The sequence below is a fragment of the Theropithecus gelada genome, chromosome X, assembly GCF_003255815.1.
Source record: "Theropithecus gelada isolate Dixy chromosome X, Tgel_1.0, whole genome shotgun sequence".
Classification (NCBI taxonomy): Eukaryota; Metazoa; Chordata; class Mammalia; order Primates; family Cercopithecidae; genus Theropithecus; species Theropithecus gelada.
In genome coordinates, this window is record NC_037689.1 from 106,602,759 (window position 1) to 106,629,326 (window position 26,568).

General features: G+C 36.0%; 1 protein-coding gene across 2 annotated transcripts in view; it reads left to right on the plus strand.

Annotated features, from left to right (window-relative positions):
- COL4A5 (collagen type IV alpha 5 chain) overlaps positions 1-26,568 on the plus strand; it is a 273,060-nt gene that overhangs the window by 142,370 nt on the left and 104,122 nt on the right. For both annotated transcript variants that reach the window (XM_025373371.1, XM_025373372.1), the window contains exons 18-28: positions 176-217; positions 2,293-2,425; positions 13,047-13,220; positions 13,550-13,633; positions 17,567-17,659; positions 19,039-19,109; positions 19,417-19,608; positions 20,791-20,959; positions 23,441-23,533; positions 23,931-24,035; positions 25,012-25,109. In XM_025373371.1, coding sequence (XP_025229156.1) covers positions 176-217; positions 2,293-2,425; positions 13,047-13,220; positions 13,550-13,633; positions 17,567-17,659; positions 19,039-19,109; positions 19,417-19,608; positions 20,791-20,959; positions 23,441-23,533; positions 23,931-24,035; positions 25,012-25,109 — 1,254 coding nt within the window. The remainder of the gene's footprint in view (positions 1-175; positions 218-2,292; positions 2,426-13,046; positions 13,221-13,549; positions 13,634-17,566; positions 17,660-19,038; positions 19,110-19,416; positions 19,609-20,790; positions 20,960-23,440; positions 23,534-23,930; positions 24,036-25,011; positions 25,110-26,568) is intronic.

The window sequence follows — 26,568 nt, forward strand, 5'->3', positions numbered from 1 at the left end:
CAACATTACAGGTTAGGCTTAGCTCAGAATTGTTTCATTACTTCATGTTGCATTTCTCATTTGAGGTATTTTATGATTGATTTCTGGGTCTTTTTGAAAAGTTTCTCTTATATTCTTGAGGAAATTGATGTTTTCATGTGAATTTTACTAACCTATTTACAATTGAATTGAACAGGGCCAAAAAGGTGACATTGGCCCACCTGGACCTCCTGGACTTGTAAGTTTTTTTTTAGTATTCATTTATCAAAATTTATTAATGCATTGTCATTTTTGTGCCTTAATTGCATACTCCCTACTTTTTCTTCATAGAACAGAAAATTTCAAGTCATTATCAATTTCTAGTGGCTTAAAAGTCTTTATATCTAAAAACTTCAGTAACGTTGACCTCAAGGTCTTGTATTGTTCTGCCTATGCATTACTTCTGCATGGTAAAGGTCTAAAATTATGGCTTTGGGTTGTTTTACTTCATGATTGCCAGATCACTTCTCAGGCAACCAGCAGGTGGTGCAAGTGTTGCTTACGAAGGTTCAATGAAAACAACAACAAAACAAAACTTGGGGAAGTTGGGGTGGGGTGGGGTTTTGGTCCTTTCCCCTGCAGAGCTCAGGAGAAAGATTTGGTCTTAATAGGTTTTCTAAATTTGTAATTGTCTGATTCACACCTCTTTCTTTCCTGAGTGTGTGCTTTCTAGGGACTTTTAATAACGCACGTAGGAAGCTGCTTTATGAAAGAATGATTGGGAGTGGGGGAGCTACAGAATTTCTGTCATGTTTGTGTTCACTATGAAATTTAAGTCAACTGTACTTCCAGTCTTATTAGGAATAAAATATCGTTGCTGAGGTTTAACATATTGGTTTTTCTTTGGTTGAAATTTAGTAAGACTCTTGACTTCAAACTGCATTGAAGCCGCAACAGTGCGAATGTTGGAAAACTTATGTGTCCAGACATGTTAGTAACATTAATTTAATTCTTATTATCCATAGTGAGTCTCAGTTATTAATACTTAGGACTGTACTAAATCTAATGAGGATATACTTAAAGAAGATCTTAGATTTTTTTTATTCACTTTCATTTTAAAATCAGCTTCACTCCTCTAGGAAATAATCTCTTTATAAAATGAGAAGATAAAATTTTAATACGTATCAGAAGAAATGGAAATTTTGAGAGTACAGTCCTATTTAGCAGCCCAGTTTCCTTTTGAATCACTATTCCAATCCTAAGTCCCACAACTTTTTGTCTCCTTTTGTGTGAATGTTTCTTATATCCATCCAATAGAGACAGGATGAAATATCATACTGCTACTAGGTGTTAATTTGTACATCAGACTGGCAGTCTCTTAAATCTGATGTTCATTTACCTTTATAGGTCTATAAGAAGAATTTTTAAATATTTAATTTATTTAATACTAAGTTTTTAAGAAAATACTTGAGTTACAAAAATACAGAGTAAAAAGGAATGATTAATTAGTTGGGTTTAATCAATAAAGAAAAGATGGGTTTTATTTTTAAATTTCTTTTGGTATATAGTAGGTATATATATTTATGGGGTAGTTTTCTTTTTTAAAGGAAGAAATAAATGTGGGTTAATAAAGGGAAAGATTGGGGAAAGGCATTACACATGTTTGGAATGGAATATGCAAAGACATAGACAAGAATGTGCAAGTTGAATGAAATGATTAGAATCAGACAGACTTCACTATAATAAAACTTTATCGTAAGACATAATAGGAGATTAAATAGGTGAGAGAGGTATTGGAAGTGAAAAGTGACTTACAGTTCAGGATTAAAAGTAGCAGCACTTGTAGTAAAAAGTAGTGAGCAATTTTGAGTCCTTAAGCAGAATAGTTAACACACGCACACAAATGGTTTTTGAGGAAGCATATCCTAACAATAGATTGGAATTCAAGGGACAAGATCAGAGGTGCTTCTGTTACTCTAAGTGTGAGTTGATGATACAGTTGTGGCAACAGGAATCAAGGGGGCAAATTGGAGAGATGTTTTCTGTAAAGAATTGTCAGGCTTAGGACACTGGAATTAATTGAATGTGAATTATAGGAGAAGAGACATCAAAAATACTTTTAGTTTTATACGCCTTGGGCTCAGGAACATGGTAATGTTGTTACTTGTATTGGACATTTTCTAATCAGTTGGAGGATGGGAGCGATACGGAATGTGATTCATAAACTATGTGAAAATGATGACATTGCAATCATATGTAGCTCCCATAGTATTTTCAGGAGAACAAGGCTTTTCTTCTTTGCATTTCTTTATTTTTTTTTCTTTTGTAATAAAGGTAATTCCTAGACCTGGGACTGGTATAACTATAGGAGAAAAAGGAAACATTGGGTTGCCTGGCTTGCCCGGGGAAAAAGGAGAGCGAGGATTTCCTGGAATACAGGGTCCACCTGGCCTTCCTGGACCTCCAGGTAAATGAGATTGCATTTATGGCCTTGTGCTTATAGCATGCTTACTAATCCATGTATACTTTTTATCAGATGAGTTCCATGGTAAGCATGGAAGTAGAAGACACAAATCCTTTTTAATTGACAAGTACTTCCCAAATCTCACTATACCTTCTCTCACCATATTACTCACTTGTACTTTAAAAAAGCCTAAGTGAATAGTGTCCTTTAATCCTAAGATTCCCGTTTCTACATTTTATTTTTTATTGATACATAATTGCACATATTTATGGGATACATGTGATATTTTAATACGTGGGTACAATGTATGGTGATCAAATCAAGGTAACTAGAATATCCGTTACCTCAAGTATTTATCTTTTCTTTATGTTGGGAACATTCAAAATCTTCTCTTCTAGCTGTTTTGAAATATACAATAAGTTGCTGTTAACTGTTGTGAATCTACTGTGCTATGAAACACTGTAACTTACTGCTTCTATCTAACTATATGTTTGTACTCATTAACCAACCTTTCTTCATTGCCCCCGACCCTTCCCAGCCCCTGGTAACCATCATTCTCTCTACCTCCATGAGATCAACTTTTTTCTTAACCTCCTACGTAAGAATGAGAACATGCATTTGTATTTGCCTTTCTGTGCCTGGCTTATTTCACTTAACGTAATGTCCTTCAGGTTCATCCATATTGCTGAAAATGACAGAACTTCATTCTTTTATGGCCGAATAATATTCCATTGTGTATTTATACCACATTTCCTTTATCTGTTCATCCACTGATGAACATTCAGGTTGATTTCATATCTTGGCTATTATGAATAGTGCTGCAATAAACATGGGAGTGCAGATATCTCTTTGAATTACTAATTTATTTTCTTTTGGATATATACCCAGACGTGAGATTGCTGGAACATATGGTAGTTCTATTTTTAGTTTTTTGAAGAACCTCCATACTTTTTTTCATAATGGTTGCATTAATTTACATTCCCACCAACAGTGTATGAGTTCTCTCTTCTCTGCATCCTTGCAGCATTCTGTTATTTTTTGTCTTTTTGATGATAGCCATATTAACTGGGGTACATTTTATTATTACTATATTATACCAAACAATTCTGAGATTTAATAGGCAAATCATCACACTTTTCATGCTAATAGGGAAGGATATTCTCCCCAAGTAATGCCTAGTTTTGCAAGATTTCCTGTATAAAAATGGCAAGCAGCATTATCCACCTAAAATTTCAGAAACACCTAACTAGAAATCCCCATGGTGATTTTGTTATAAAATAAAATCTTAGAGCTCAATACTGAGTTTTATATTATTGCCTTTGAAAACACACAGTATAGTGGAACATTTCTAATTTGGCCACAAATTGAGTACTGCCCTTATCTAGAATGTTTATTTGGATGTTCTCTGACATAGGGTAATAATAGTGATGTATGTAAAATTTCCAGATGTATGTGGTACAGTGCCTGGCACACATACATATTCAATAAATTATTATTCCTTTTCCTTCAAAAATATGTGGCTAATGAAATACAAAATGATGAGATGAGTGATAGTGATCTTTCCCAAGAGAAAGAAAATAAATATAGGTTCCATTATGCTCTAAATGTGAACTTCAGATTCCTAATCTCAAGATAGTGAACTAAATACATACTGTATCTGGAAAATTGAAATAAAGAATTACCTCAGGATGCAGTAAAAGAGATAAGGAGTTGGGAAGTATGAATGAAAAGTTAAGAGGTATAAAGGATAAACTTAGAAGCTCCAAAATTATCTCATGAGGGAGGCCAAGAAGGAAAGAATGGGACAAGAGTCAGCATTTGAAAAAAATAATGGCTGAGAACTTCCATCTATTAAAAAACACATACATCACTATGGAAAAGCTCATGGAGCACTAAGCAAGAGTAAAATAATAGTAATGCAAAGGCCCATAACTAGACACATTGTAGGGATATTTCAGAATTCAGGGATAAAAAGAAGCACTTAAAAACTATTTGAGAACAAAAAGCCGATCACCTACAAAGCAGAGTCAGAGGATGATAATGGAGCACATTTTCAAAGTGATAAGGACAAATTACTATGAATTAGGGATTCTGTGTTATACTAAACTATCATCCTAATGTGAAGATGAGATACATAGGAAGTTTAACACCTTCAGACTGTCCCTGAAATAGTTACTGGAGGTTTTACTCCAAAAAGAAAAAAAGGAATTCTGGATAAAATGAGAATAGCGGTAGGATGCAAGAACCAAAGCTTAGAAAATATATTAGTAAAGCATATTAAGTCTAAATCAGTACTGGTCATTTTTTAAAAAGGTGTTTTAAGTAACAACTTGGAGCTATAATTGTAAACATTATTAACCTGTGATGTGTAGATGCAGAGAGAATAAAGAGAAGTGTTTTGTCTTGTTAGGGAAAGATAATATAAATCTTGTTAACTGTATAAATTTTTAGAAATATATAGGTTTAAGTACATAGGTTAAAATATTAATAGTAGCCACTAGAGAAGAATAGAAATAAAATGTATAACTTACACACCAATTGAAGAAAGAAAATGACTAAAAATCTCTTATATCGTGTAAGTTAGGATTGGGGCAAAATAAAGACAAATCTGGGCAAATAGAAAATAAAATATAAGATGACAAGAAGAAGTTAAATATAAGTCAGTAACTCCAACAAATTTGAAAGAACTAAACACTGATTAAAAGACACTGACTAAAATTGAAATTAAAAATACCTATATATAGTGCGTAGTAGACATATCTAAAGCAAAGTGACAGATATAATCTGAAAATAATGCAATATATACTGGGCAAATGCTATACATAAAACTGGTTTAGCAGTTCTAATATAGTATGAAATATAATTAAATGCAAAACTTGAAACTATAAAAATTCTGGAAGAAAATGCAGGAAAAACTCTTCTGGACATTGACCTAGGCAAAGATTATGACTAAGACTTCAAAAGTAAATGCAACCAAAACAAAAATATACAATTGGGACTTAATTAAACTAAAGAGCTTCTGCACAGCTAAAGAAACAATCAATGGAGTAAATAGCCTACAGAATTGGTGAAAATATTTGTAAACTATGCATCTGGCAAAGGACTAGTATCCAGAATCTATTAATATAAGGAACTTGAACAAATCAATAAGAGAAAAAAAAACCCCATTAAAAACTGGGCAAAAGACATGAACAGAACACTTCTTAAAATAAGACATACATGTGGCCAACAAACATGAAAAAAATACTTAACATCGCTAATCAGCAAATAAATGCAAAATCAAACCACAATGAGATACTAACTCAAACATTAGAATGGCTATTATTAAAAAGGCATAAAATAACAAATTTGGGCAAGAATGTGGAGGTCATAGTTATATATTGTTGGTGGGAATTTAAATTAGTTCAACTACTGTGGAAAGCCATTTGGAGATTTTTCAAAGAACTACAAGTAGAACTAGCATTCCACCCAGCAGTCGCACTACTGGGTATCTACCCAAAGGAAATCATTCTACAAAAAGACACGTGCACTCATATGTTCATTGCAGCAGTATTCATCATAGCAAAGTCATGGAATCACCCTAAGTGCTCATCAGAAGTGGACTGGATAAAGAAAATGTGGTACATATGCACTATGGAAGAATATGCAGCCATACAAACAATGAAATCATGTCCTTTGCAGCAACATGAATGCAGATGAAGGCCATTACCCTAAGTGAAATAACTCAGAAATAGAAAACCAAATACCATCTGTCTTCACTTAGAAGTGGGAGAGAAACAATAGGTATGCATGGACATAAAGATGGAAACAATAGACATAGGAAGCTCCAAAAGTTGGGGAGATTGAAAAGCTACTTATTGGGTACATAGTCACTAGTCACTATTTGGGTGATGAGTTCACTGGAAGCCTAAATGCCACCATCATGCAATATGCCCCTGTATTACTAACAAAGCTGCATATGTACTTCCTGAATCTAAAATAAAAAAGAGACATTCATATGGATAAATAGATAAATCATATCACAGTGATTTAAAATTTATGAATATGTATCTAACAATATAGCTTTGAATGTATAAAGTGAAAACTGATAGCGTATGGGAAATAAACTGACAAATCCCCAACATACCAAGTAGGTGAAAAATAAGGTTATAAATGATTTGAGCAACACAATTGAGCTGTATATATGGGGAAAAGAGAAATACTTTGTGTGCAGCAGAGAATATGCATTCTTTTTAAACATACATGGAATATTTAAAGAAATTCATTCTAGCCGGGCGCGGTGGCTCAAGCCTGTAATCCCAGCACTTTGGGAGGCCGAGGCGGGTGGATCACAAGGTCAGGAGATCGAGACTATCCTGGCTAACATGGTGAAACCCCGTCTCTACTAAAAATACAAAAAACTAGCCGGGCGCGGTAGCGGGCGCCTGTAGTCCCAGCTACTTGGGAGGCTGAGGCGGGAGAATGGCGTGAACCCGGGGGGCGGAGCTTGCAGTGATCCGAGATCGCGCCACTGCACTCCAGCCTGGGAGACACAGTGAGACTCCGTCTCAAAAAAAAAAAAAAAAAAAAGAAATTCATTCTATTAGAACATAAAGAAATATTTAAAAATTACATGCATGTCATTCTCTGTGATCACAGTGAAATAAAATAACAAATTTACAACAAAATCACCAAAAATGTTTACAATTGTATATTAAGAAACAATATAAATATTTCTAGACATAAAAAAGAAACAAAAGGAAATGACAGACTACCGAATGCTAAACAACAATGAAAGCACCTCATATCAAAACTCATTAATATAGCGAAATCAGTACCTTTCTCACAAAATCAGAAAGACTAAAACGAAATGACTTAAGTTTTTGAAAAAAGAAACAAGCACAAACAGAAGGAAAAGCTTGATAAAGATAAAAATAAAAATTAATAAATAGAAAACAAACTAAAAATGTAATTGGATAGGGAAAATAAAAGATATTTTGAGTGAGAAGAGTTTGAAATTAACAAGTTTGCAAATACAATCAAGATAAAAATGAAAAAAGGCACAAATATAATCAGTAAAGAAAAAGATCATTATAAAAATCAAATTTTAAATTACAAGAAAACTATAAATGTGTTAAAATATTTTATATTTGGAAAAAATATAAATTTATCATGAAACAGGAAACAAATTAATTAAAAATGTTTTGAGAAAGTAGGAAACCTCAGTAGATCAATTACCATAGAACATTTTAAAATGTTAGAGATCTCCATGAAAATGCATTGGTTGTATGGGTGGTTTTATCATTTTACAAACGAATTCTACCAAGCTGTCCAAAAGCAGATAATTCCCAAATTTTAAACTATTTTCAGGACATTAAAAAAAATAAAGTTGGTGACAAAACCAGTACCAGCCACTGCAAAAACATGCCAAATTGTAAAGACCATCGATGCTACGAAGAGACTGCAGCAACTAACGAGCAAAATAACCAGCTAACATCATAATGACAGGATCAAATTCACACATAACAATATTAACCTTAAATGTAAATGGACTAAATGCTCCAATTAAAAGACACAGACTGGCAAATTGGATAGAGTCAAGACCCATCAGTGTGCTGTATTCAGGAGACCCATCTCACGTGCAGAGACACATAGGCTCAAAATACAGGGATGGAAGAATATCTACCAAGAAAATGGAAAACAAAAAAAGTCAGGGGTTGCAATCCTAGTCTCTGATAAAACAGACTTTAAACCAACAAAGATCAAAAGAGACAAAGAAGGCCATTACATAATGGTAAAGAGATCAATTCAACAAGAAGAGCTAACTATCCTAAATATATATGCACCCAACACAGGAGCACCCAGATTCATAAAGCAAGTCCTTAGACACCTACAAAGAGACTTAGACTCCCACACAATAATAGTGGGAGACTTTAACACCCCACTGTCAACATTAGACAGATCAAGGAGACAGAAAGTTAAAAAGGATATGCAGGAATTGAACTCAGCTCTGCACCAAGTGGACCTAATAGACATCTACAGAACTCTCCACCCCAAATCAACAGAATATACATTCTTCTCAGCACCACATCACACTTATTCCAAAATTGACTACATAGTTGGAAGTAAAGCACTCCTCAGCAAATGTAAAAGAACAGAAATTATAACAAACTGTCTCTCAGATCACAGTGCAATCAAACTAGAACTCAGGATTAAGAAATTCACTCAAAACTGCTCAAATACATGGAAACTGAACAATCTGCTCCTGAATGAATACTGGGTATATAACGAAATGAAGGCAGAAATAAAGATGTTCTTTGAAACCAACGAGAACAAAGATACAACATATTAGAATCTCTGGGACACATTTAAAGCAGTGTGTAGAGGGAAATTTATAGCACTAAATGCCCACAAGAGAAAGCAGGAAAGACCTAAAATTGACACCCTAACATCACAATTAAAAGAACTAGAGAAGCAAGAGCAAACACATTCAAAAGCTGGCAGAAGGCAAGAAATAACTAAGATCGGAATAGAACTGTGATAGATACACAAAAAACCCTCCAAAAAAATCAATGAATCCAGGAGTTGGTTTTTTGAAAAGATCAACAAAATTGATAGACCGCTAGCAAGACTAATAACGAAGAAAAGAGAGAAGAATCAAATAGATGCAATAAAAAATGATAAAGGGGATATCACCACCGATCCCACAGCAATACAAACTGCTATCAGAGAGTACTATAAACACCTCTATGGAAATAAACTAGAAAATCTAGAAGAAATGGATAAATTCCTGGACACATACAGTCTCCCAAGACTAAACCAGGAAGAAGTTGAATCCCTGAATAGACCCATAACAAGCTCTGAAATTGAGACAATAATAGCCTACCAACCAAAAAAAGTCCAGGACCAGACGGATTCACAGCCGAATTCTACCAGAGTTACATGGAGGAGCTATTCCAATCAATAGAAAAAGAGGGAATCCTCCCTAACTCATTTTGTGAGGCCAGCATCATCCTGATACCAAAGCCTGGCAGAGACACAACAGAAAAAGAGAATTTTAGACCAATATCCCTGATGAACATCGATGCAAAAATCCACAATAAAATACTGGCAAACTAAATCCAGTAGCACATCAAAAAGCTTATCCACCATAATCAAGTGGGCTTCATCCCTGGGATGCAAGGCTGGTTCAACATATCCAAATCAATAAACATAATCCAACATATAAACAGAACCATAGACAAAAACCACATGATTATCTGAATAGATGCAGAAAAGGCCTTTGACAAAATTCAACAGCCCTTCTTGCTAAAAACTAACTAGGTATTGATGGAACATATATCAAGATAATAAGAGCTATTTATGACAAACCCACAGCCAATATCATACTCAATGTGCAAAAACTGGAAGCATTCCCTTTGAAACCTGGCACAAGACAGGGATGCCCTCTCTCACCACTCCTATTCAACATAGTGTTGGAAGTTCTGGCCAGGGCAATCAGGCAGGAGGAAGAAATAAAGGGTATTCAATTAGGAAAAGAGGAAGTCAAATTGTCCCTGTTTGCAGATGACATGATTGTATATTTAGAAAGCCCCATCATCTCAGCCCAAAATCTCCTTAAGCTGATAAGAAACTTCAGCAAAGTCTCAGGATACAAAATCAATGTGTAAAAATCACAAGCATTCTTATACACTATCAACAGACAGACAGACAGCCAAATCATGAGTGAATTCCCATTCACAATTGCTTCAAAGAGAATAAAATACCTAGGAATCCAACTTACAAGGGATGTGAAGAGCTCTTCAAGGAGAACTGCAAACCACGCTCAACAAAATGAAAAGAGGACACAAACAAATGGAAGAACATTCCATGCTCATGCATAGGAAGAATCAATATCATGAAAATGGCCATACTGCCCAAGGTAATTTATAGATTCAATGCCATCCCCATCAAGCTACCAATGACTTTCTTCACAGAATTGGAAAAAACTGCTTTAAAGTTCATATGGAACCAGAAAAGAACCCGCATTGCCAAGACAATCCTAAGCCAAAAGAACAAAGCTGGAGGCATCATACTACGTGACTTCAAACTATACTGCAAGGCTACAGTAACCAAAACAGCATGGTACTGGTACCAAAACAGAGATGTAGACCAATGGAACAGAAAAGAGGCCTCAGAAATAACACCACATATCTATAAGCATCTGATCTTTGACAAACCTGACAAAAACAAGAAATGGGGAAAGGATTCCCTATTTAATAAATAGTGCTGTGAAAACTGGCTAGCCATTTGTAGAAAGCTGAAACTGGATCGCTTCCTTACACCTTATACAAAAATTAATTCAAGATGGATTAAAGACTTAAATGTTAGACCTAAAACCATAGAAACCCTAGAAGAAAACCTAGGCAATACCATTCAGGACATAGGCATGGGCAAGGGTTTCATGTCTAAAACACCAAAAGCAATGGCAACAAAAGCCAAAATAGACAACTGGGATCTAATTAAACTAAAGAACTTCTGCACAGCAGAAGAAACTACCATCAGATTGAACAGGCAGCCTGCAGAATGGGAGACATTTTTTGCAATCTACCCATCTGACAAAGGGCTAATATCCAGAATCTACAAAGAACTCAAACAAACTTACATGAAAAAAAGAACCCCATCAAAAAGTGGGCAAAGGATATGAACAGGCACTTCTTAAAAGAAGACATTCATACAGCCAACAGACACATGAGAAAATGCTCATCACCACTGGCCATCGGAGAAATGCAAATCAAAACCACAATGAGATACCATCTCATACCCGTTAGAATGGTGATCATTAAAAAGTCAGAAAACAACAGGTACTGGAGAGGATGTGGAGAAATAGGAACACTTTTACACTGTTGGTGGGACTGTAAACTAGTTCCACCATTGTGGAAAACAGGAAGGGGATCGTCACACACCAGGGCCTGTCGTGGGGTGGGAGGAGGTGTGAGGGTGGAGGGATAGAATTAGGAGATATACCTAATGTAAATGATGAGTTAATGGGTGCAGCACACCAACATGGCATATGGATATATATGTAACAAACATGCACGTTGTGCACATGTATCCTAGAACTTAAAGTAAAAAAAAAAAAAACAAACAAAAGAAAAACACCAAAAAAAAGGCAAAAGGTATGCTATAAAATAACAACAAAAAAAGTCAGTTTAATAGCATTGATACTAAACAACTAAGGAGATAACACTAGCAATAACCCAGTCTAATTTATGAACGTAGAAGCAATAATCCTAAATATCCAGAAACATATTAAATTATATGATATTATGACCAAGTAGATTTTAGTCCAAGATTGCAAGGATGGATTGAGGTTACTGTGATTGAGTACATTGACAGAGTAAAAGAAAACAGGCCAACAGATGCGGAAAAATTAGTCAGTACAATTCAATACCCATTCATTTTTAAAAGAAAGCTAAACCTCTTAAACTGGAATTAAAAGAGAGTTACATTAACTTGATGAATCTATCTGCAGGACTGTATGGGAAATGTCATGCTTTGTGGTGAAACATCAGGAACATTTTTATTCAAGTCAGAAATAAGATCAAGATACTTAGAGTTACCAATGCTGTTTGTCCTTAAAGTGGAGATCCTAGCCCATGCACTAAATCTGGAAGAAAAAATGGTGGTAAGAATGGGGAAAAAGCCCAAATTTCAGTTATTCAGAGACCATCTGATTATCTACCAGAAAGCTTTAAAAAATCCATTGACAAATTCCCAGATCTTAAAGAGAGTATGTGTGCAAGATGGCCAGATCTGAGTAGCATACTTAATTTGCCTTCCTCTTCACCAGCAAACATGTAAGAGAAAAAAATACACTTCACAATTGTAATAGTATTAAAATGCACAGTAGTTATAAAAGAAACCCATGAATAACCCCAACAATACATGTGTAAGACTTCTTTGCAGAATTTTGTAAATTATTATTAAATAATATAAAATTACTAAATAAATGGAGAAATAAACTTAATTATTACTTGATGTGAAAAACCAATATTATAAACAGTTGATTCTACCAAAAAATAATCTTTAAATTCAAATTAATCCCATTCAGAATCCCAACCAGTTTTTGAAAATGAAACTGACAAGTTGATTCTAAAATTTATTTAGAAAAGTAAATTTGTAAGTGTAGTGAAGATGGTTTTAAAAAAGAACAAAGATGAGCATATTTTCCTTAGCAGTTTTGGAAACATTATTAAGTTATAGTAACTAAAATGTGTGTTAATGGTGCATGAATCACCAGTGTAACAGAAGAATGTCCAGAAACAGAGCCATGTTTATATGGGAACTTCGAAATACCTTTTTATGTTGTTAATGACTTTCTGGTATGTTTAAGTTATCAGATCATAGTGTCAAAGGATGGGGTTACTAGTAATTTCCAAAAGTAATAAAGCTACTTTAAATTATTATTTCCTACCCTCAAACTGTTACTTACATTCTTTGAAATTTTTCAGCCTTTTTTTCAGAGTTTTGAATCTCCTAGAAAAAAAAATATATAACCAGAATTATATGTTAAAGGAAGATCTTATCATTATCTAATGTCTCAATGATAACTAAAGTAACATCTCTAAGATGAGATCATTTTGATCACTTTTTTGAATCTTAGGGGCTGCAGTTGTGGGTCCTCCTGGCCCTCCTGGATTTCCTGGAGAAAGGGGTCAGAAAGGTGATGAAGGACCACCTGGAATTTCCATTCCTGGACCTCCTGGACTTGATGGACAGCCTGGGGCTCCTGGGCTTCCAGGGCCTCCTGGCCTTCCTGGACCTCACATCCCTCCTAGTAAGCTATATTTTTCTCCTATTAAGTTCTTTTTTTGTTTTTGTTTATTTTGTTTATAAGTAACTCTAGCTAAAGGTTGGCCTCATTTGTTGCATTTCTGATATCTAAGAAATTCTACTACTGCTTTCCTTTTTGGGTTTTGGTAGTTCTTGGATGTTTACATTTGCTCTTCAAATAGTATTTATCAACAATGTTATATTTTCCTTTTGCTTATAGTTACTTGTATTTCTTCAGAGAAGTAACTGAAAAGCTTGTCAGGCTTTTTTTTTGTTTAATCTTCTTGATATTTCACAACAATTAGCTTACTATCCTTTGTTTATCTTACTCAGGTGATGAGATATGTGAAGCAGGCCCTCCAGGCCCCCCAGGATCTCCAGGTGATAAAGGACTCCAAGGAGAACAAGGAATGAAAGGTTTGATCTCCAGACATATTCATTTCTTCATTTTCTTCATTCTTTCAAATCATCAGCAAAATCCCCTGTATCATCCGTCACACCTTAGCCACTGATTCCCATGGTCATACCCCAAGACCATCTCATTACCAATAGTGTTATACTTACATGATCTTGGTTTCATGCATCCCATTTTTTGCATCGTTCTCTTCTGTCTAGCTTACTACCTCTAGTAACCTGACTCCAGCAATACTCCAACCCCACTGAGACCTAGCAACTTTGACTAATGCTTAACTTTTTGATGTCCTTTCTTCCCTCTTAACCTAGCTTAAATTCCATTATCAATCACTGTAATCAATTCTATTCATAAATCCATGATTCCTTTGCCCTTCTCTCACTTCATTATACTCACTTGGAACAAAAGCATTATCCAAATTTCCACATTTTCTGAGCCTGCACTTTTTCTTCTCTTCTCAAATTTTAGCAGTTTCTCCCCTATTCTGACCTTGCTTCCTATTTCACTGACCAATTAAAGCAGTAACAAGAGAACTTTCACAGATTGTCACCACCATATTTACTTACCTACTTGTGCCTGTGCTCATAGTCTCCCTTCTTGCGTATAACTACTGCTCCTATCTAAAGCCAGTTCTTCTATTTATACAATAGATTCCATTTCCTCTTATTTCCCCAAGGATTTTTTTCCAGCAATTTTTGCCTCTCCCACATCACCAATTTTTTCCCTCTCTATTCAGTCATTCCCAGGAGCATACAAATATGCTTTTTTCACCTATCTAAAAAAAGTAGGGTAATCCTACATTCCCTGCCAGCTGGTTCTCTATTTTTCTATTCCCATTTGCAACAAAACTTCCTAAGAATTTTCTACTCTCCTCTTGTTTTCTCTTAAACATAACTCCAATCAGGATTTTATCCCCTCTTCCCCCAACTCCCCACTGCCTACCACTCCACAAATGCTGGTCAGTTGCCAGCAGTCTATATCCTGCTAATCCAAATGTCAGGTCTGTCCTTTTTTTGCTTGCTTTTTGCCTTCTTTAAACATTTGCATCCCTTGGCTTTCAGTACATTACATTTCTTGTTCTTTTTCATTCCTCTGTGGTGTACATACGTGTGTGTGCGTGTATGTGTATCCATCTAATTACCATCTAAACCAAAATATAGAACATTTTCAGGACCCTGGAAGACTCTTGTACTCCCTACTCAGTACCCCCCAAAGGTAATCACTATTTTATCCTCTGGCATATATTAATTTGCCTAATCTTGAACTTTGTGTACATGAAATTATACTGTATGAGCTCTTTTATGTCTGGTTTCTTTAGCTAAATATAATATATGTGAGATGTATCTATGTTTTTGTTTGTTGCAGTATTTTTCCACCATTCTTTGGTTTTCCACTGCACATTACCTCAGTATTCTAGTGTTGATGGACATTTGGTCTGGAGCTATTGTGAATAAAGCTGTCATAAATATTCTTGTACATGTATTTTTTGTAGGACATAAACACTAATTTTTATTCGAGATATATCTGGAAATTGAATTGCTGGATTACAGGGTAGGTGTAGGTTTTGTTTCATAGATATTACCAAACCATGTTCCAAAGTGATTTTTGTTAGCATTTGCTTAGTGACTTGATTATGAACTACTTTCTTTTGGTTTTTATATTCTCTTTTGTAAAGTGCCTATGTTTATCTTTAATTTTATTATTGGATATATGTATTAAAACTATCTTCTCTTTTGTTAACTTTTGTTTAACAAAAGTTGCTAATTAAATGAAATCAAATTAATCAATGTCCTGTTTTATCGTTAGTACTTTTTATGCACCGTTTTAGAAATCTTTACTTACCTCAAAGGTCTTATGATATTCCTCTGTGTTTTCTTCTAGACACTTTATTGTTTACCTTTTGCATTTTGATCTTTCTTCAATTAATTTTTGTGTGTAGTTTGGAGTAGGGATCAAAGTTCATTTTTCCCATATGGATGTCCAGTTGAGTCAGTACTATAGAACAAAAGATCATCAATTATCCCAATGAATTGCATTAGCACTTTTTTGTAGATCATATGACCATATGTGTGTAGGTCTGTTTCTGACTGCTGTATTCTCTTCTGTTGTTTCATTAGTCTCTCCTTGCACCAATGCGATGCTATCTTAATTACTGTGGCTTTATCGTAATTCTTGGATATTCTAGGTTCTTTGCATTTTTGTATGCATCTTAGAATTATCTATCCAACTTTTAAGTTTAAAATGCTCCAAGATTGAATCCTTGTTCTTCTTTTCTATCTAAACTCATTTATTCAGTCTTGTGATTGTTAATACCACCTAATTGCCCAGGACTTCCAAATTTATGCCTCCTATCCAGATATAACTGTTTTCCTCTAGATTTGTGTATCCATTTGCCTAGTCAACATTTTGAATTTGACATCCTGATCAAACTGAAGTCTTGATTTCTGCCACCTCCTCCCCATAGTTGCTCCACTCACATCTTATGCTTCTTACTTAAAAAGCAGGCCACTTTAGTCTTCTAGTTGCTCATGCTGAGAACCTTGGAGTCATCCTTGATTCCCCTCTTCTTTTGTATTTCATATATGATCCATGAGAACATCCCATTGGCTCTACTTTCAGATATGTCTATAATCTAACCGGTTCTCATCATTTTCATTGCAGTCACTCTGGGATGAGCTACCACCATCTCTCTCCTAGATCGTTGCGACAGTAGCCACTTAAGTGGTTACCCTGTTTCCATCATTGCCTTTAGAGGCTATTACCATAGCAGCTAGAGTCATCCCTTAAAAATTTAAGTTATAACAAGTTGCTTTTTTAAAAAAAATTTTCTACTAGATTCTCATTTCACTCACAGTAAAAACCACAGCCTTTATGTTTCTTATATGCCTATATGCCATTTGTTGTAAACTGTCAACTTTCTGACCTTGTTCCCCTCCCTCATTCTGCTCTAGCAATCTGGTCGGCTTGCTGTTCCTCGTATATACCAAACATGGCTATTCTTTCTGCTTGGAATGTTCTACACTCTTATGCACATGTCATGTCCTTTAAGTTTTATCACATATCAACTTCTCAATCAAGTCTATCCTGACTACCCTATTTAAAATTGCAACCCCCCACCCTTCCCTGAGTATAGTTTTATCATATATCAACTTCTCAATCAAGTCTATCCTGACTACCCTATTTAAAATTGCGATCCCCCACCCTTCCCTGGCATACTCAATACCACTTATGTAGTTCTGTTTTTTCCTATAAAAATAATATCTTTTAAAGCATATTAAATATTTAATATATATTTAATTTTTTTTAGAAAGGGTCTTGCTCTGTCACCCAATCTGGAGTGCAGTGGTGCAATCACAGCTCACTGCAGCCTTGATCTCCTAAGTCTCAAGCAATCCTCCCACCTCAACCTCCTGGGTACCTGGCGAGTACAGGCATGCACCACCATGCCTGGCTAATGTTTTTATTTTTTCTGTAGAGATGGGGTTTCACCATGTTGGCCAGGCTGGTCTCGAACTCCTGACCTCAAGCTATCTGCCTGCCTCAGCCTCCCAAAGTGCTGGGGTTACAGGCATAAGCCACTACACCCTGCCTATACTTAATATTATATTAAAATATTTCATATATACATTTTGATAATTCATTTCCTTTATTGATTATTATCCCTTTCCCCTGGTAGAATGTGAGGCATGTAGACCTGAATTTTTATCCATGACTTTTATCTTTTGCTCACCAGTGTAACACAAGCATCTGGAACAGTTCTTGGCACACAGTAAGCACTCAGCAATTTATTTGTCATAAATTGATTCAGGATATAGGCTTCTCCAATCACACCATTAAGTGGAAATGCTGTCCCTTAGTGCTGACATTTTTAGAACCAATCTATTGAAGGTATATGTACCCCTTTCAGTAACATTTGTTTGTTATTATGATTTCACTAGGTGACAAAGGTGACACTTGCTTCAACTGCATTGGAACTGGTATTTCAGGGCCTCCAGGTCAACCTGGTTTGCCAGGTCTCCCAGGTCCTCCAGGTAAACCATTCTGCCTCAGGGCAACCTTCTAAATATTTTTTGGCTAGATTTTGTAGAGCTTATACTTTTAGAATGTTACCGTTTCTCATTTTTATAGCTAGTCACTCATATCTATAAATAATTAAGTATAAAATGCCTCTATTTGTTATCAAATTAATTATGCTCTTGTTTCTAATACCTGAAGCTACCAACATTTTCTATTAAAGCATTTTGACAATATAATTTCGGGAAATATATCTTCCCCATTTTCCATATGAAGAAGAAAATCACTTATACAGAGTCAGACTTCTTTTTTCCAGAATACTGGGAGAAAAGTTCATAATACCTAGCCCCTGAATATAGTTTCCAGTGGCAGAGATTCCAGTCATTGGGGATGTATCACATGTTGTCGTTCAGGAATAGGGGTTCTATCGGAGTTTGACAATCAACTGCCAGTATTCCTCTCTCTATATATAACTCATCTATCCCCCTTTCCAGTCAAAACTGTATGTGATATCTGTCAGACCCTCAACTGTTTCATTTAACTGCCCCTTAGGATATCCCAGTATTCTCTTGAAATTACATTTTATGTTGAGTCAGGGCTGGGAATAGAGACCAGATCTCTTACCTTTCTGTCTAGTGAGTCTATGAAGGATGCCAATTCATTTGGAGTTTGGGAATACTTTCAACAAATCTTGTAGACATTATTGGACGTTAGTAATCTAGCCTTGTACCTCTAGTCTCGTGGTTCTCTAACTTGAGAGTGCATCACCTGGAGGGCTTTTTGAAGCCCAGACTGCTGAGCCTCACTCTCAAAGTTTCTGATTCAGTAGACCTGGATGAAGGCTCAAGAATTAGCATTTCTAATTAGTAGCCAGGTGGTGATGATGCCACTGGTCCAGGAATCCATTTGGGGAACCACTGCTTTAGTAATGTTTCCTCTAGTCTTTGGGCTGCAAATGTTTCTCATAAACCAAATTTCAGGGAATGACAAACCAAAGAAAGGACTGGTAAGGATCTACAAAAACTGCATAAGTCAGAACAAAGATATTCAGACCTTTTCATAATCTTTTTCTCCCTTTGGCAAATGAAAACATCATAGGAACCCAGGAAACGTTGTGCATAGTATTTGCTAGTTGCAAGGTCTGAGAAGGACAGCTTTGGAGTTGGAAGTTTCTTAGGATACAATATTGTATGTAACATGAAATGTTAAATTTATTTTAAAAAGGATGATTATCTAATTTTGAGAACATAAAAGGAAAATACAAATGTGACTTAAATGGGATTGAATGGGATTCTTATTTTAAAAACTTGACTTTCTGACTTGATGATTTCTGTATGAGCTTTGTCAGGAGTTCAAGCTCAAAGCTTACATTATTATATGTGTGTGTGTGTGTTAGGATCCCTTGGTTTCCCTGGACAGAAAGGTGAAAAAGGACAAGCTGGTGCAACTGGTTCCAAAGGATTACCAGTAAGTTTTGAGTATATTATAAAAGAAAAAGAAGTAGAAGGAAGGCATTTTACACATTGATTTTCAATTATTCATATACATACACACGTATATAATTTCATTTTTCTATTAAGTTGTACTTTGTTTGATTCCTTGACTATTCCTGACTCATATGCCTCACTTGATTCAGCCCTTTGTATATTAAATGTTATTGGGTGGGTTGAAGGGGTAAACTGGAGAGAAGAAAATGTTAGAAAAAAAGAAACTGATTTTCTTTTTCTCTTTCTTCTTTTTCCACTCTTTCTCTTTTTTTCCTTACCCACTTCAGGGCATTCCAGGAGCTCCAGGTGCTCCAGGCTTTCCTGGATCTAAAGGTGAACCTGGTGATATCCTCACTTTTCCAGGAATGAAGGGTGACAAAGGAGAGTTGGGTTCCCCTGGAGCTCCAGGGCTTCCTGGTTTACCTGGCACTCCTGGACAGGATGGATTGCCAGGGCTTCCTGGCCCGAAAGGAGAGCCTGTGAGTTGGTTTGATGTTTTTCGTTTTGTGATGTTAAATTTTCACTTAGAAACGTTTTCTAAGTTAATTTAAAGGATGGGCCTGATGCTGAGATAAACACCCAATCAATGCTTAAAACAGTGTGACCATACAGTAATGGCACATTGTTACTGACTATAGGGTTTCTTCACTACTCTTTTCTTTCACTTGTTTTGTAAACTTATTTTTCTTAACCCTTTAATATTGAATAATATTTTCTATGAATAGGTGGGCAAGAGGTTAAGATGTTTATGAGACAGTATAAGGTTCCCCATCTCTTAACCCCTACATATCTTTCCCTGGGTTTATTTAAACCTCATGACTGGGTATGGTGGCTCACGCCTGTAATCCCAGCACTTTGCGTGGCCGAGGTGGGTGGATCACCTGAGGTCAGGAGTTCAAGACCAGCCTGGCCAACATGGTGAAACCCCGTCTCTACTGAAAACACAAAAATTAGCCGGGCATGGTGTTGGGCACCTGTACTCCCAGCTACTCGGGAGGCTGAGGCAGGAGAATCACTTGAACCCGGGAAGCAGAGGTTGCAGTGAGCCTAGATTGCACCACTGCACTCCAGCCTGGACAACAAGAGCAAAACTCCATCAAAATAAATAAATAAATAAACCTCATAACCAGCAATTTAACTTGTTTCTCTCTCCCTCTCTCTGTCTCTCTCTCTCTCTATATATACACACACACACACACACACACACACATATATATATAGTAAGCTTAGAGATCAGTACAAGTAGATAGCAATGTTCAATGTGCCACAGAACTGAAAGATTTAACATAAATGAACAATCATATTTTGTACATAGCACACGGCCCAGGATATTTAGGTAGGAAGTGATATTTTATAATGTTATCTAGACTATAACCCTTCTGACTTACACTAAAATGTAAGCTGCATAAAGCCAGAGTTTTTTTGTATTTTTGGTTTTCTGTTGTATGACCAGCACTTGACACATAGTAGGAACCCAAAAATATTTGTTGGAGGAATGAGTAAGTGGAATGATCACACATACCATCCCATAATACCACTCATTTGTATAGCTTTTAAGAAGAACTATTTATGGCTATAGCCTTTCCCCAGTTGTATTCAGTACCAACCTACAGATAGTTGTTGTATCTATATGTTTCTGTATTAAACTTTTCCCTTTTTAGGGTGGAATTACTTTTAAGGGTGAAAGAGGTCCCCCTGGGAACCCAGGTTTACCAGGCCTCCCAGGGAATATAGGGCCTATGGGTCCTCCTGGTTTTGGCCCTCCAGGCCCAGTAGGTGAAAAAGGCATACAAGGTGTGGCAGGAAATCCAGGCCAGCCAGGAATACCAGGTAAGTCTACTGTGTTTTTTGTTAAATTTGGTGCTTAAAAACAGAAATTTATTATGTTTTGGCTACTCATGGCTTCCTTTCCCAAGAGGTGTGATTCCCTGGCCATTTACATTTGAACTCTTCAGAGCATCTTAGCAAGGGATCACAATGTTTTTTGGAAGGGGGTTTCTCTTTAAATCTTCTCTGACTGTTTCATTGTTACTGTTAATTTTGTTCTTTTAAGTACATGATACATAATGCAAAGTTTAATAAATAATTATAGCAGAAACACACAGGTAACTACCACACACATCAAAAAATATAATGTTACCAGCATCCTAGAAACCCCTAACCTTCTCTCCCTGTCATTTCCTAATCACAAGTCCCTTCTTCCTCTACTGTCTTGACTTTTACATAATTTTCTTCCATTACCCCTCTATTTTGTGACCTCTGTATGCATTTTTAAACAGAGTATTTTAATTTTGTTTCTTTTTGAACTTCATGTTAAAGGAATCATAGGGTAAGTGTTTTCTATATTAACTTTTTGTGTGGCTATATATAGTATGTTAATTTTTATTGCTATATAGTATTTCATTGTACGTATGTTTGTGTGTGTGTGTGCGTGTGTGTGTGTGTGTTTTACAGTTGATTGATCCATTCTATTGCTAATGGTCAATTGGGTTATTTACAGTTTGGATCTATTATGAATAATGCTTCTGTGTACAGTCATATAGATAGATAGGTAGATAGATAGATCCCTATATCTCTTTGTGTTCATGTGCTCACACTTCTCTAGGGCAAGAGTTGGCAAACTACAGAACTACAGTCCATGGACCACATCCAGCCTACCACCTGTTATAAATAAAAGTTTTATGTGAACACTTCCCCAACCATTCACCTTTGTCTGTGGTTGTTTTTGCACTACAACTGAAGAGTTGAGTAGTTGCTACAGAGACCGTATGGTCCACAAAGCCTAAAGTATTTACTCTGGTCCTTTACACAAAATGCTTACCAATACCTGGGCTAGGGTATGTGTTTAAGATTAGCATTTTCAAAGCATAGGATAAGTGCATCTTCCACTTGAGTGGATAATTACAAACTATATCCAGACCAATTGTACCAATTTTTAACTACCACAAACAGTGTTGAACATTTTATGTTGATTTACATCCTTGGAAACATTTTATATTGTCAGACTTTTACCTTTTTGCCAATCTGTTGAGTGTGATATTTTGCATTTCTCTGATTATATTAAAGTTTAGCACCTTTTCATGTGTTTATTGGTCATTTGAATTTGCTTTTGTGAAATGCCTAATCAAGTACTTTGACCAATTTTATATTGGATTTTTTTTATTGATTTAGAAGAGTTCTTTATATATTCTGTGTATTAGTTCTTAGTTACCTATGTATTTTGTGAAAAGAAATCTTTACCTATTGTGGCTTGCTATTTTTACTCTGTATGGTGTCTTCAATGAGCAGAAAACAACTTTTACATCATCAAAATTATCAATCTTTTCTCTCATGGTTAGTGCTTTTTGTGTCATGTTTAGGAAATCTTTTTTTTTTTTTTCTTGAGCCCATTTCAAGTTCATGTTTCCATTAATAAGAAGTAGATACACTTGAACTTTGCACGTGTAAAACCTAAATGTACCTATTAGCCAAAAGAAGTATTTTCCTTGTTTACTACAGTTTGATTTTTAATGCTCTTTTGGCCTACATTTTAAAAATACTTACATAGATAACACCCTGTTTTAGGGTTTTCTAAAATGGATGGACAGATGGGTATGATAGATAGATAGATAAGAGGTGATTTATTATGGGAATTGACTTACATGATTATGGAGGCTGGGAAGTCCCACAGTAGGTCACCTGTAAGTTGAAGAACTAGGGAAGCCAGTAGCTTGGCTCAGTCCTAGTCTGAATGCCTGAGAACCTGAGTGGCTGCTAGTGCAAGTCCCAGAATCTGAAAGCCAGAGAACCCGGAGTTGTGATGTCCAAGGGTAGGAGAGGATGGGTGTACCAGTTTCAAAAGAGAGAGAGCAGTGAATTCACCTTTTTTTCTGCCTTTTTTGTTGTATCCAGTCCCTCAGCTGATTGGATGGTACCCACACACATTGGGTGAGGGTCGATCATCCTTATTCATTCCACTGATTCAAATGTCAGTCTCTTTTGGAAACAGCCTCACAGACATTACTAGAAATAATGCTTTACCAGCTATATCAGTATCTCTTAATCTAGCCATGTTGAAACCTAAAATTAACCATTATACATCTTGAATCATGGAAGTCCTTAAGGCTGTCATATCCTTTTTCTTTTTGAAATTCTATCCTTCTGTTTTATATCTTTCTTGAATATATAGTGGAAGATTGTTTTTCTTGTGAATTTTTGTTAGTTTACATTTTCAAAACATTACTGATAGTTTTCTTTTTTGTTTTTAATTAAAAAGAGACCTTTAGTTGAGTAAATACTTCTCATTTACCACTGATTTACTCTTGCTTTCAGGTCCTAAAGGGGATCCAGGTCAGACTATAACCCAGCCAGGGGAGCCTGGCTTGCCTGGTAACCCAGGCAGAGATGGTGAAGTAGGTCTTCCAGGTATGTGAGGAATTTATTTCAAAGTATCTTCAACACTGATGGCTTTTTTTTTTTTTTTGACGGAGTTTTGCTCTGTCACCCATGCTGGAGTATAATGGGGTGATCTCGGCTTGCTGCAGCAACCTCCAACTCCTGGGTTCAAGCAATCCTCCCTGCCTCAGCCTCCCGAGTGGCTGGGATTACAGGCGCCCACCACCACACCCAGTTAATTTTTGTATTTTTAGTAGAGACGGAGTTTCTCCATGTTGGCCAGGCTGGTATCGAACTCCTGACCTCAGGTGACCCACCTGCCTCGGCCTCCCAAAGTGCTGAGATTATAGGCGTGAGCCACTGCACCCAGCCCTGGCAGCTTCTTTCTTTGAACGTTTTCCTTTCCATAACTGCTCTTTCTCCATAGGTGACCCTGGACTCCCAGGGCAACCAGGCTTGCCAGGGATACCTGGTAGCAAAGGAGAACCAGGTATCCCTGGAATTGGGCTTCCTGGACCACCTGGTCCCAAAGGTATGTTGGAATGGGCAGCAGGCAGGGTAGCTTAGAAGATTAGCATGATGTTATTCTTTGATAAAATTCATTCAACAAATAAAATATATTAATTGTACCTTTTTTCTCTGTGCTATAAAGAATGTAAATAAAAAATCTTAGTGTATTTTCATTGTAAGTTCATTCATTATCTTTATCTAAAACAGTCCAGACAGGAAAATATCTACATTTTAGATATGCAAAAGTGATATATAAGCTTAGAAATTACAGGAATTGTCTTTTGTGTTCACCATAGTATTCTCAGGGTTTAGAACAGTTCTTAACACATAGTGTGCACTTGTTATTTATTGAGTTAATGGATTTTTTAAACAGAAAACAGACTTATTGCACATGTGTAGCCAAGTAATATTTTATGCTAAATAATATTTTCTTGATTTATTGAAATTTTTTAGGGCTTATGCTTCAGTTCTGCTTTATTCCTCACAGAATTTATTCTCACAAATGGCAAGAGCACACAGTGGTCTGAGGACAGTTCTTAAATATATCTTTACTCATTTATACAAAATGCTTTCAAAAGTTATCGGGTTTGATTTTATGTGTATATGTATCTATAATATCTGCAGTTAGTTTTAGCCCATTTCCAAAATTATATGGTAGGCCCTTTGTCATACTGCATCCAGATATAAGCAGAAAAAAAGTTCTTGGGCATTTTTGTGTGGAATTCATTCCTTACAATTTAGTTCTATCTTATTATATAATAGCCCTCATTTTCTTCAGAAAAGCATATGTTCCACATACATTAGCTCTATGTGAAAATAAAAGGAATGTAAGGTGATTGAGGGATTGTAAGGCTTAATCTTAGGTAGTAGAATGTCATTGTGCTTTTAACATCTTACTGTTGTCACTAAGCATGATTAGAATGTGGCTTTGGGAATTTGAATATCTTTCTTAAAGTGTCTTTCCTTTGGTGGTTAAAAAATGACTTATCATTTTACAGGCTTTCCTGGAATTCCAGGACCTCCAGGAGCACCTGGGACACCTGGAAGAATTGGTCTAGAAGGCCCTCCTGGGCCACCTGGCTTTCCAGGACCGAAGGTCTGGGACATTTTTATTTAATCCTTCTCATTTTCTTATCTTTCCCACCTTCCTTATTTCTAGCTCTCTATTTTGACTCAGATATCATCCCAAGTCCCAAGTCTTTACTATAAATATATAGATAAAATAACTTATTATATTTCCATTTAAAAAATATTTAACCCCAAATCATCTTTAATAGTCCAAGAGGTCACATTTGGAGAAAAAAAAAAAAACAAATTTCTGTACCTATTTTTGAGTGCCCAGTTCTTTGATTAGAGAATACAGGCATACCTTGGAGATATTGCAGGTTTAGTTCCAGACCACCACAATAAAGTGAATATCAAAATAAAGTGAATCACACAATTTTTTTTGTTTCCCAGTACATATAAAAGTTATGTTTACACTATACTGTAGTTTTTAAAGTGTGCAGTAGCATTAGGTCTAAAAAAAATATGCATACCTTAATTAAAAATACTTTATTGCTAAAAAATTTTAGCAATCATCTAAGCTTGCAGCAAGTCATAATCTTTATGCAGGGGGAGGGTTTTGACTCAGTATTGATGGCTGCCCACTGATCAGGGTGATGGTTGCTGAAGGCTGGGGTGGCTGTGACAATTTTTTTTTTCCATTAAAATACAATCTATTTTGTTGAAAACAGACAATTAGTGTTTTTTTTTTGTTTTGTTTTGTTTTGTTTTGTTTTTGCCTGCCATGCTGTTTTATTTTATTTTTTTAAATTATACTTTAAGTTCTAGGGTACATGTGCACAATGTGCAGGTTTGTTACATATGTATACATGTGCCATGTTGGTGTGTTGCACCCCTTAACTCATCATTTACATTAGGTATATCTCCTAATGCTATCCCTCCCCCCTCCCCCCTCCTCACAATAGGCCCCGGTGTGTGATGTTCCCCTTCCTATGTCCAAGTGATCTCATTGTTCAATTCCCACCTATGAGTGAGAACATGCGGTGTTTGGTTTTCTGTTCTTGTGATAGTTTGCTGAGAATGATGGTATCCAGCTGCATCCATGTCCCTACAAAGGACACAAACTCATCCTTTTTTATGGCTGCATAGTATTCCATGGTGTATATGTGCCACATTTTCTTAATCCAGTCTGTCACTGATGGACATTTGGGTTGATTCCAAGTCTTTGCTATTGTGAATAGTGCTGCAATAAACATATGTGTGCATGTGTCTTTATAGCAGCATGATTTATAATCCCTTGGGTATACCCAGTAATGGGATGGCTGGGTCAAATGGTATTTCTAGTTCTAGATCCTTGAGGAATCGCCACACTGCCTTCCCCAATGGTTGAACTAGTTTACAGTCCCACCAACAGTGTTCCTATTTCTCCACATCCTCTCTAAGGCTGTGGCAATTTTTAAAAATAAGACAACAATGAAGTTTGCCACATCAGTTGACTCTTCCTTTAAGAAAAGATTTCTCTGCAGCATACGGTGCTGTTTGATAGTATT